The sequence below is a fragment of the Camelina sativa genome, chromosome 4, assembly GCF_000633955.1.
Source record: "Camelina sativa cultivar DH55 chromosome 4, Cs, whole genome shotgun sequence".
Taxonomy (NCBI): Eukaryota; Viridiplantae; Streptophyta; class Magnoliopsida; order Brassicales; family Brassicaceae; genus Camelina; species Camelina sativa.
The window spans coordinates 5,962,115-5,973,916 of NC_025688.1; the positions used below are offsets into that span (position 1 = coordinate 5,962,115).

Below are 11,802 nucleotides of genomic sequence, written 5' to 3' on the forward strand. Positions count from 1 at the left end.
ATGGGTTTTAAAAAGTTTTTTGAAATCTAATATTATTGAACTGATGATTTAAAAATCTACTTTAAAATCCACTGTTATTCAAAACAGTTTGTGGATTTGAATTTTAATAAGTTTTAGGGATTCTGGAGGATTTGAGAGGATTTGTTTAGTTAAAAATATAGAAATCCAAATCTCATGGTTTTAGGTGGGATTCGAAAGAATTTTACCATAAATCATATCAACTTCCCCAAAATCTATCAAAATTCCAAATTTTCTGAATCCCATCAAATCCTCCAAAATCATTGTTTTAATACACCTCCTAGTTAGTGGCCAAAAAAGAAAAAGATTCATATCTTATATGGGTTTCTGATGATCTGATCTGTCTGGATTGCTGAGTGACTAAGTGTAATGAATTGTTTCATTCGTATAGGTAATAAGGATAAAAAATTGTAGAAGATAACAATCTCACGGTGCTAAGAAACATCTCATGTTTGTGGCTTTTGGTTGTGAAGTTGAGTTTTTATTATTATTGGAAAACAATTCAATAGTACTAGACTACTAGGTAAGACTTCATTTATTACTCTTTAGGCTTATAAACATTTTCTTACTAGCTCTTTAGGTAAGACTTCATTTATTACTCTTTAGGCTTATAAACATTTTTGTGTGGAACTGATTATTCTAGTAATGTCCTGTATAGCCATAGAAACAGAGCAAGTTCCTCGTCCCTTTACCATATGTATTGTATTTTCTTAAATCTCTGATACAATCTCTGCTCCACCACATGAGCTCTTTACAAATGAAGAGTTGCTAATCGTTTAACTGATTGTTTCTCTCTGGACACAGATGGCATGCTGTTGCTTCATGGGCATGGGATGCTCAAGATGAAACATGTGGGATATGTCGGATGGCTTTTGATGGTTGTTATTGTCCTGATTGCAAAATTCCTGGAGATGACTGCTCTCTAAGTAAAGTTCTTTGCTTTCATGTCGTCACTTTTATATATGTTACTTAAGACATACACTCTCTCTCCCACACTTACTGGAACATTGCTATTTACTTATGGTAATAATTAAATAAAAAAGATAAAACACAACTGCATATCTTAGACCGTATTGTTTTGGTGTTAGGGCAGTTTGGGGAGCTTGCAACCACGCGTTTCATCTTCACTGTATATTGAAAATGGGTGAATTCGCAGACGAGTCAAGCTCATTGTGACATTGTCCAATGTGCCGAAGAGAATGGCAATTCAAGAGTAATCACATTATGAGGAGGATTAGTCTTTAAGCTCTCATCATGGGGGAGGCTTTGGAATGATCTCATGAAGTTGTATGTGGACCATTAGTGTCAAGTTCTGATCATTGCTCAAAAGGTAAGAGCTATAGAGAGCTAGCTTTGTGAATGTTTTTGAAACTTCACTTGATTTGATTGGTTGGAAAAATCAGAGATCAGCATCTTTTTGACTCGTACACTTCTTCTCTTTCCTTTGTTCCGTCAAATTCAAGTAAACATGAGTAAGAAACTTTTTGACTCGTTGAACAATTGATACCTATATCTTTAAAAAAGGTAAGGAGTAAACTGTAAATAACAATTGGCTTCTGTTTATAGATTGAAACTAAATGATGCTAAAACAGCTTTTTTGGTTACTAACCGCAACATTTCCACGGTTAACTTTAAAACATGCACAAACTCAATCAGAGATGCCAAAGGCAACAATAACAAGTCTTCAAAAACACAATGATTTGTGAATCCATTGCAGCTCAAAGCCACTGAATCAGAACATGTAGCAAAGTGCTTTACACTCGACAATAAAACAAAAGTCATAACTCATTCAGAGAGATCGAGCGAAAGAGAAGAATAGATGCAATAAAAGAACACAATGATCAAAGGAAGTTATAATAGTTTCTTCCATCAATGTAATCTTCATTCAAGGAAGTCATAATTACCATTGTTGTACTATCCAAAAAAAAGCCGGGTTTCTTGATATTCAAAAGTAACAAAACACAGAATAGGTAACAAAAAAACAAGCCTCTCTGGAACTTAAAGACTCCAAACAAACAAAAAATCTCTGGCTGTGTGTATTAACAAACTCCACCTGCAAGTTCAAACAACAACTGCCAAAAAAAATTATCACAAACACTCAGAAAACAAAAAGTTTGAAGATTCCACTCTCTTGTAGTTGTATCATCATCCTCAAATTGGAGCTCACCTGTGTTTTTGCGGAGGTTTCAAGAAGTATACACTACCACTCTCACTCAGTATATTATAACCTTTTTTTTTTTTTTCCTTTTTCTTCTCCATGGTGGTACAAATTACAACAATATTATCACAAAACAAAAAGCCAAAAGCTTTTCAAATCCAGAAGGTAAACAAACAAACAAAACCAATGTTTTTAACGCCCTGAGCCTTGAGAATCATCTTTCTCACCACTCTCTTGCTGATGATCTTCATGGTTATGATGAATATGGTGAGAAACCCTACCTTGAGCTTGAGCTTGACTCATCTGTTGATAAATCTGATTAAAAGACTGTGGATTCAAAACACCAACATTGCCTTCCTGAGACAATCCTAACTCAAGCCCAGGCATCTGATGATTGTTCCCACCAGCACCACCCAAGATAGATGCAAAACTCATCGGTCCAACACCAGGAAAATCAAACCCAGGAAACCCAATTCTATAACCAGCTCCTTCACTCATTAAACCAGTGGTTGGCACACCAGAACCAAACCCAGCTACATTTGGCCACAACCCAGTTGGCAAATTAGACCTAGAAGAAGCTCCTTCACCGCCACCAATTCCCCAATTCGGTGGTCTACCACTACTAGACCCACCACCGTCTACAAGGTCATGACTGATCATTAAACCAGCAGTAAGAGACCCACCTTGATGATGATGGTTAGAGACAGAGGCAGCAGCTGAAGCTAAAGCAGAGGCAGGTATGGTTCCTGAACCAGTGGCTGCAATAATAGACGGCTCAGCTTGTTGAAGCAGCCACTGGATAGTCTCACCATCAGATTTGTGACCCAATTCTCTAGTCAGTTGAAAAATCCTAGCAGCACAGAGAGCAGGCATCCTGATTCTCCGACCTCTACCTTCGACTTTAGTGTGTCTGTCTTTGTTAGAGCTTCTTTTAGGACCAAGCTGGTTCTGGTTCTGACTCTTCTTGATAGTAGTGTTGTTGTTGTTGTTTGGTTCTTTGTTGTCGGAAGAAGCAGAGACCACGATCTGGAAATCTTTAATCTCAGTAGATTTGCGATTGTCGTCCTTGTTGATGTCGTCGTTATCTCCCATGCCCTGGTTCAGCGGTGGTTGTGGATGTGATGATGGGTTCAAGAAATTTGGTACTTGGTGTCGATTTAGGTTCTTGGGATCCATCGAAGCCTTTTCTTTTGTGTGGGGACTTCTTCAGGGTCCAGACTTAATTTAATCAAAATCCTTTCTTTCTCTCTCTCTCTCTTTGGATTCAATTTCAATTAAGGGTTTGTGAGAATTGTGACTTCGAGAAGAAAAGGTATCGACTTTGAGAAATTTTTGGCAGTGTTTTTTTTTTCCTTAGGAATTTACGAAATTAATAATATACTGAAAACACTCTCTCCCGTAAGATCCCGATGCAGAATGGAGAAGAATAAAGAAGAAAAAAAAAAGTTATCATCTTTCGATCTCACGAAATGGGTCAAAAAAGAAATGAGAAAACACTTAAAAGTATAAGACTTTAGTTTTGTCTTTTTCTTTTTTCTTTTTGTTTATTTATTTATTTACTTTTTGTGTTGTTTTGTTGTTTTGTTTTGTTGGTTACATAGAGAGAGATAGTGAGTTACATAGGTTTCTCACCAAACACTGATACTATAAAGACCATAAACAGCAAAGTAACCAAACAAATCCGTAAAGGGAAAAAGTAATGACCGTTTCACATTTAAATCAAAGGTATTTGAGAATCTAAAAGAACTGCCACTTCATTTCCCACTAATAAATACATTCAATGACTTTTTTTTTCTTTTTTATTTTTTTGTGTAAAACACTTAGGAGGTGTTATTGGAGGGTGGTTTTTAAAGGATTTTGATGTATTTAGAAATCAGGTGTTATTTAATTGTGTATTTTAAAAAATTTATTAAAATCTAGTGTTATTTAATATCTACTTGATTTTGTTTGATATTGGATTTCAACATAATTTGCTTCTAAAATATGAACAAACACAATATCACACTTTTCTCAATCATTTCTTTTTTTTCCTCCCTCTCTCTTTAGAATGGATCTCTAGCCTTTAACATATTATTGTTTGATATTTTTTCTCAATCATTTTATATAATCATACATATTCATGTGTTATTTTTGAGATTTTTTTTTTGTGTTCTTCAACTTTTTTTTTCTAGATTCGTGATCTGTAACTATGATCTGAATTTGTTCATATTTTTATGGGTTCTAAAATATAAACAAACACAATACTACATTTTTTTCAAGCATTTCATTTTTTTTCCTCCCTCTCTCTCTAGATGGATTTCTAGCCTTTAACATATTATTGTTTGATTTTTTTTCTCAATCCTTTTATATTATCACACTTATTCATCAGATTTGTGTTATTTTTGAGAGATTTTTTGTGTTCTTTAACTTTTTTTTTCTAGGTTCAATGTTTGTTTCTTTCTCCACAAAAAAGTCTTCCATGACCTTTGTAAAAGTCTCGGTGTTGTTAATTTAATATAGTTTTGGTGTATCACACAGTGTATGGATAATTTTTTCAATGACTTTCAAATCCACCTTATATGCATTATAAGGTAATGACTTTCAAATCCACATTATCAATGACTTTCAAATCCACCTTATATGCATTATAAAATCCACACAAATACATTAGACTTTTAAATCCACTAATGTCCTGCGTTAATTAAAATCCATTAAAATCCTAAATCCAAGAACACCCCTTAATGAATTTTGTCCGGAATTTCTTTTTTTACTTTTCTGTAGGCTAATAAAAAAGTAAATATTTTGTCAAGTATTATTTAATGGTTTGAAGGGAAAAAAAGTATTATTCAGTGTAAATGTCAAAATATTATTAATTGTTGCCAAAATAAAAATAAATGTCAAAAGAAAATCATTAATTTAAAATTATAAAGTAAAATGTAAACCTTTTGAGATTTTTGATTTAATGTTGATAAAATTTTTTCTATGTATTTGTTTTTTTTTTGGTAGAGGACAAGGAGGCAAAACACCTCCTTGCTATTTATTCATGAAAAAAAGAAAAAGTAAACTACACAACCGAACATGGCACGGAACCGCAGTTCCGACAACATCATCCCTAACAATCGACTCCACAATAGACGGAGTTATCTCGAACTAATGGAAACCTAAAGACAAAGAGAAAACATAGTTGGCTAACCCATCCGCTAGACGATTAGCTTCCCTATAGACGTGTGATATCCGGACTATCAGTCCCTAGAAATGAAGCCATGGCACAGACGTACCAGGAACGATAGGAGATGCGAAGCAGCAATCCCTGTGGTTAGAAAACCCACAACTAACTCCGAGTCAACCTCCAGCTCAAGCCGTGTTACTCGCTGTTCCCAAGCAATATGTAGACCGTAGTACACTCCCCATAACTCCGCTAAAGGTGCAGAACAAATTCCTATATTCAACGGAAAACCTCCGCACCATTGCCCCATCCTATCACGCAGTACTCCACCAATTGTGGCCAGACCCGGGTTCCCATGTGAAGCCCCATCAGTGTTCAGTTTCATCCATCAATCACTCAGAGATTTCCAACAAATCATACGTTCTACTTGTTCACCCCCACGATTTCCTGCCTGAGCAGCCTTATTGGCCGATTCCACCTCTTTAGCCATACCCGTAACAAACTTAACTTTATCCCTGCACTTACTCACTTCACCAAAGACATGCGAACACCTCCACTTCCAAGCCCACCATATTACAATGGCGAAGAGCGTTGCCCAGGAAGACTCTCCCTCACCATCTGTCAGCCCTAAGTTGCCATATAACCATTCAAATAATGTGTTCGCAAAGAACAGCTCTCTTCGCCGACGTGGGACAATACCCATAACCCTGCAATAGTCGGACAATCTCGCAGAACATGCATGATGGACTCGTCTCCCCCTATACACACCTGACATACGCTTGTATCCCCCAAATGACGTCGAGCTCTCTCCATATTAGTCATGATAACTTGGTGACTAACAAGCCACAAGAAGGTGTGAATCCTCTCTGGAACTCTGACTTGCCACAAACGCTGGAAAAAACTGGACAGATTCGGTCTAGGGTCTGAGTCTGCTATGAGCATCGAGTGGGCAGATATAACCGTGAATAGCCCATTGGACGTGCCTCCCCAAACAAGCCTATCTCTCGCACCAGTGACCTTGTCAATGACCACTGCTGCCAATACCAACCTCGTATCCACAACAACATAGGGTGAAATACTCTCCCAAATCCAACCTTCCCCATCACACCATACATCCTTGGCTCGTATCTCTTCAAAACCACTTGGGAGATCAATGACCGTCCTCTCAGACTAAGATTCAGTAAGAACCCACTTATCTGTCCAGAAGCGAATGCTTCCACCATCACCAATAACCCAACGGGTTCCTCTCAAAACGATGTCCTTTAAACCGACCACAATACTCCTCCAAGTTGATGAACTTGGTCTTTTCGTAGCTAACCAGCGCTGGTCCTGAACCCCACCAACCTTATATTTGCAACGTACCACCCGTGCCCATAGGCTCGTATGATCATGTAGTACACGCCATCTTGCTTTAGCTAGTAAGGCCTTGTTCATATCCTGAGACTTCCTGATCCCTAGAACACCCTTCTCCCGAGGTTGGCAGACCTTTTCCCAAGCTACAAGGTGTTGCCTCCTCTTCTCCGGATTGCTACCCCACAGGAAAGAGCGAGAAATTTTATCTAGCTCCTTCAGTGTAGACTTCGGGAGGCTGATGGTACTCATTGTGTGCACTGAAATAGAAGCCAGAACAGACTTTGTCAGAGTTAACCTTCCCGCAAAGCTCAAAAACTTGCCTCTCCATCCTGATAGTCTTGAACTGACCTTACCAAGAACTTCACCAAAAGTATCCTTATTGATCCGCTTTTGAAGAATAGGCATGCCTAGATACTTTCCCAGATCCGTTGTTGATTTGATTCCACTCTCATCACTGATTAGTTTCTCCAGCTCTCGAGAAACATTACCAGAAAAGAAGATCTTGGACTTCTCCAAGCTTACTTTCTGACCGGAGGATACACAAAATCTCTCCAAGACTCGACGAATAACTCAGATCTGGGCTACTGAAGCTTCTGCGAACAGGATCAAATCATCAGCAAATCATATATGAGACAATCTCAGACCTCCTTGTGAAAGTCATATTGGCTTCCATTCCTTTGCTGCAATTGATCTATCCACCATTTGACAGAGACGCTCAAGACACAAAACAAAAAGGTAGGGAGAGAGAGGGTCTCCCTGATGCAGTCCGCGAGATGCTTTAAAGGCCTCTGTCTTCTTCCCATTCCATAAAATTGTCATCGAAGGATCAACTACACATGTTAAGATCCATTGAACCCAAGTTTCATCAAACCCTGCTGCTCTCAACGTATTCTCAAGGAAATCCCAATGTATTCGATCATATGCTCTCTCTAGATCAAGTTTCAGGAGCATCCACCCTTTTCTACCCTTCTTTCTATGCATTGAATGCACTGCCTCTTGCACGATGACTATGTTATTAATACTCAACCGACCCGGAATAAAACTTGACTGCGCCAGACCAATCAAATTTCCAATCACTTGCTCTAACCTAAGCACCATAGTCTTTAGGCCTGGGCAAATAAACCAAACCCAAGGAACCGACCCGACCCCGACCCGCAAAAACCCGACCCAACCCCGACCCGTTTCTGTATAATTAACCACTCGGTTTTTGTTTCTAAATACCCACAGGTATCAGGTATTACCCGAACCGAACCTGTGGAACCGACGATATCTGTTTGAACCCAAGGACAACTATACAGCATATACACCTTATCCCTTATGAATCGGTGATGATTTGATTTCATAAAACTGTTTGCCTTATTCTCCCTCTCCGAATCCTTGTGAATCTTCCTAAAAAATCATAACCATGTCGAACTTGCCTGATTTTGTCCGATTTCAAGAATCTTTTGGTTTTATAAACCAAAACCCATCCCCAAAACCTAAGTCCGCCGTTAGCATCATCGTTGGGTACTTGGGTTCTCCGATCATAGGGAGCTAGAAATCGATCAGGCAAGCTTAATTGTAAGCTTCATTCTCTTCTTTTTTTCTTTAATTATTGATTTGTTTATGTCTGAAACTATGTTGATTACTTGATACTATTTTTGTAGTTGGTCTTTTTTGGTCGAATTTGTATATGTTTGATCCACATTGAATTTGATTTTTTGGGTCGAATTCTCTTCTTTGTTTTGTTCATAGCTGTTAATTTAGAATTTTAGATACATAACTTAATTGTTTGCTGTTTCAAATGCTATGTAAATGAGTAGTATCGTGAGTAGCAGAGAGATAAATCGAATCATTCTAAATTTTAGATACAGCTAGTACTCGATCAATTGTAAGCTTCCTTCTCCTCTTTATTGATTCTAGTTTTATATTTCTTAGCTTTATTGTATAATTGTTTTGATTTTTACTTCTTTTAGATTTATATCTTTAAAGAGAAACAAATTTTTTGGTTTGTGAAATTTCTTAGCTAGAGACTTTTGTTGTTGCTGCTACTACTCTGATCTTGTGTGAATTTCAAGTGTGATTCTTATGCATTGTTGACTAGATGAAACTGTTTGATTTGTTGGAAGTGTGATTCTTATGTAAATGAGATTTTTTTTTTGGTCAAATCTGAATGGGAATGCTTAGCTAGTGTTATAGTTCTTAGCTAATGTAATGTTGTTGCTGTTGCTACTACTCTGATCTTGTGTGAATTTCAAGTGTGATTCTTATGCATTGTTGACTAGATGAAACTGTTTGATTTGTTGGAAGTGTGATTCTTATGTAAATGAGATTTTTTTTTTTTTGGTCTAATCTGAATGGGAATGCTTAGCTAGTGTTATAGTTCTTAGCTAATGTAATGTTGTTGCTGCTACTACTCTGAATGCTACTAATCGGATTATAGTTCTTAGCTAATGTAATGTAATGTTGGTCAAATCTGAATGGGAATGCTTTGCTAGTGCTGCTGCTACTGCTGTAATGTTCTTAGCTAATGTAAATGTTTTAATCCGATTATCTTTCAAATGCAGTAGATGGATTCTTTGAACAACCACAACGCCAATGATGAGAACACACAAGGAGAAGGAGATAGGTGTAAGATGCCTCCGCCAAGTGATAAAAGTAAAGGGAAGAGGAAAGAAGCTCCAAGAGGTGATGATGATGGTGGTAAACCTAAGAAGGTACTTGTTCAATGGTCTGAAGTCTGGAACCATTTCACGAGACAAGAGAAGAATCTGAATTTGGGTGATTGTCACTATTGCAAGAAGTCCCTTGTATGTCCAACTAAACAAGGGACTTCAAACTTGAAGAAGCATTTGGATACATGTAAAACGTACAAGGCATGGAAAGGGCATCAGACACAAGCTGTTATTAGTAATGATGGAAAGCTGCAAGATGGAAGACTAACAGAGAGTGTCTTCCAAGAGGCTTCAAATGAAATGCTTGTTTTGGCAGAATTGCCACTTGCGTTTATTGAGTGTATGGCATGGAAACACTTCTGCAACAAGTGTAATTTATTCAAGCCTCATTCAAGAAGAACAGCTAGTAGAGATATAATTCAGATGCATCTGGCCAGGAAAGCATCTTTGAAGGCTTGGCTATCTTCTCAGCAGCATAGAGTGTCTCTTACTACTGACATATGGACTGCTAAAGTTACACGAGCTAGTTACATGGTGATTACTGTGCATTTTGTGGATGCAGAATGGCGCTTAAGGAAGTTGATTCTTGGATTTAAGTATATCACGGATCACAAGAGCAACACAATATCAAAGGTTTTACTTGAATGTCCTGTTGATTGGGGCATAGAGAAGTTACTCACCATCATAGTCGACAATGCAATTGCCAACAGTAATGGATTGAAGAAGTTTGTTGAAGAATTTAAGTTATTGAGGCATGATTTTTTAGTGTTAGATGGGACTTGCTTGCACATGAGGTGTTGTGCTCATATCATCAACTTGATTGTTAGGGATGGTTTGTCTGAAGTGGGTGATAATGTGGCAGCTGTTTGTAATGGAGTGCAGTATGTTCGGTCTTCAGGTCCAAGATGTGACTCATTTGAGCAAAAGGTTGTTTCAGGGAAGATGACTAGGGGGAGTTTTCCAATGGATATGAAGACAAGGTGGAATTCTACATACTTGATGTTGACAAGAGCCATGAAGTTTAGGTTGGCTTTCCAGAAGATGGAGGATGAAGACAAGTTATATAATGACTACTTCATGGAACTTGACAATGGGGTGAAACGGAAAGGACCACCTTCTTACACGGATTGGAGGGCAATAGAGAGGTTAGTGAAGTTTCTTGGCTTGTTCTACACTGCTACTTTGGTTGTCTCAGCTTCGACTAAGACTTGTTCATACAAGTGTTATGGTGAAATTGTCACTATAGAGAAGAATCTCACGACTTTGAGCAATAGTTATGATAGTGAACTAAGCAAAATGGCGATTGAAATGAGAGAGAAGTTTACTAAGTATTGGGAAGGGATCAAGAATATTAACAAGATGTTGATTGTTGCTAGTGTGTTCGACCCTAGACAGAAAATGCAGTTTGCTAAGATGTGCTTTGACAAACTCTATGGAAAATATAGTCAAGAAGCTAAGGGTATGTGCACATCTGTTCTTGATGTCATGAAGGATATGTTCAAGGAATATAGTGTCAACTACAAAGGATCAAGCACACAATCATCTCAATCGATTCCATCTTCTTCTGGTGCTACACAAGATCGGTTTATATTTGAATCAGTCTCAAGTGACTTTGCAGAAGAAATCTCAGAGTTTGAAATGATGGACAATGCTTACATTGAAATGGTTAAGGAAAATGGACTTGATGATGAAACAAAGGATGAGTTGGATATATATCTCAAGGATGCTATAGAGACTCCTAAAACCCTTCATGGAATAGAATGGGATGTTTTGTCTTGGTGGAGACTCAATAGTCAGAAATTCCCTGTTTTATCTGAAATTGCAAAGGATGTTTTTGCAATGCAAGTGTCCTCTGTTGCCTCTGTAAGTGCTTTCAGCACTAGTGGTCGAATCATTGAGCCTCATAGGAGCTGTTTAACTCATTACATGGTGGAGGTGTTGATGTGCACTGAGCAATGGATGAAACAAGATATGAAGATTAATGAAAAAGATTGCCTTGCAAACTCACAGATCCTTGCTAATATTGAACTATTTGATAGTCTGCAGAAAGGTAAGTAATCCGATTATATTGAACTATTAAGTCTGTTTTTTTTTTTTTCAGTTGTAACGGTTTACTAACATTTGTTTTTGTTTGTTTTCAGAGTTTCAAAATGAAAACAACTAGAACTCAGAGACTCATGAGGAGACATTATACTTGGCGGTAAGTTCAGCTCTTACATATTTTTGTTCTTTCAAGTGAGGTTTAGTTTTTAAAATGTTTGGTTTGATGTAACATGTCATGATCTATGGATAATGTGTTAAAGGCTGACATGCTGGGATGATTCTTCTTTCTTTTTTTCTTTCATTTGCGAGACATGTTTTTCTTTGTTGGGATGTTTAAGTTTCGTTTGCTTTGTTGGGATGTTTAAGATTTTAAGACATGCTTTTCTTTGTTGGGATGCTTATTTTGCGAGACATGGTATGTGTTTGAATTG

General features: G+C 37.5%; 1 protein-coding gene and 1 pseudogene across 1 annotated transcript; one reads left to right on the forward strand and one right to left on the reverse strand.

The window, feature by feature from the left end:
• LOC109132444 lies at nt 664-1,263 on the forward strand (annotated as a pseudogene).
• On the reverse strand, nt 2,032-3,648 carry LOC104779926 (transcription factor TCP20-like). Its single transcript, XM_010504357.2, has one exon. The coding sequence runs from the start codon at nt 3,350-3,352 to the stop codon at nt 2,369-2,371; it is 984 nt and encodes a 327-aa protein (XP_010502659.1). The 5' UTR covers nt 3,353-3,648; the 3' UTR covers nt 2,032-2,368.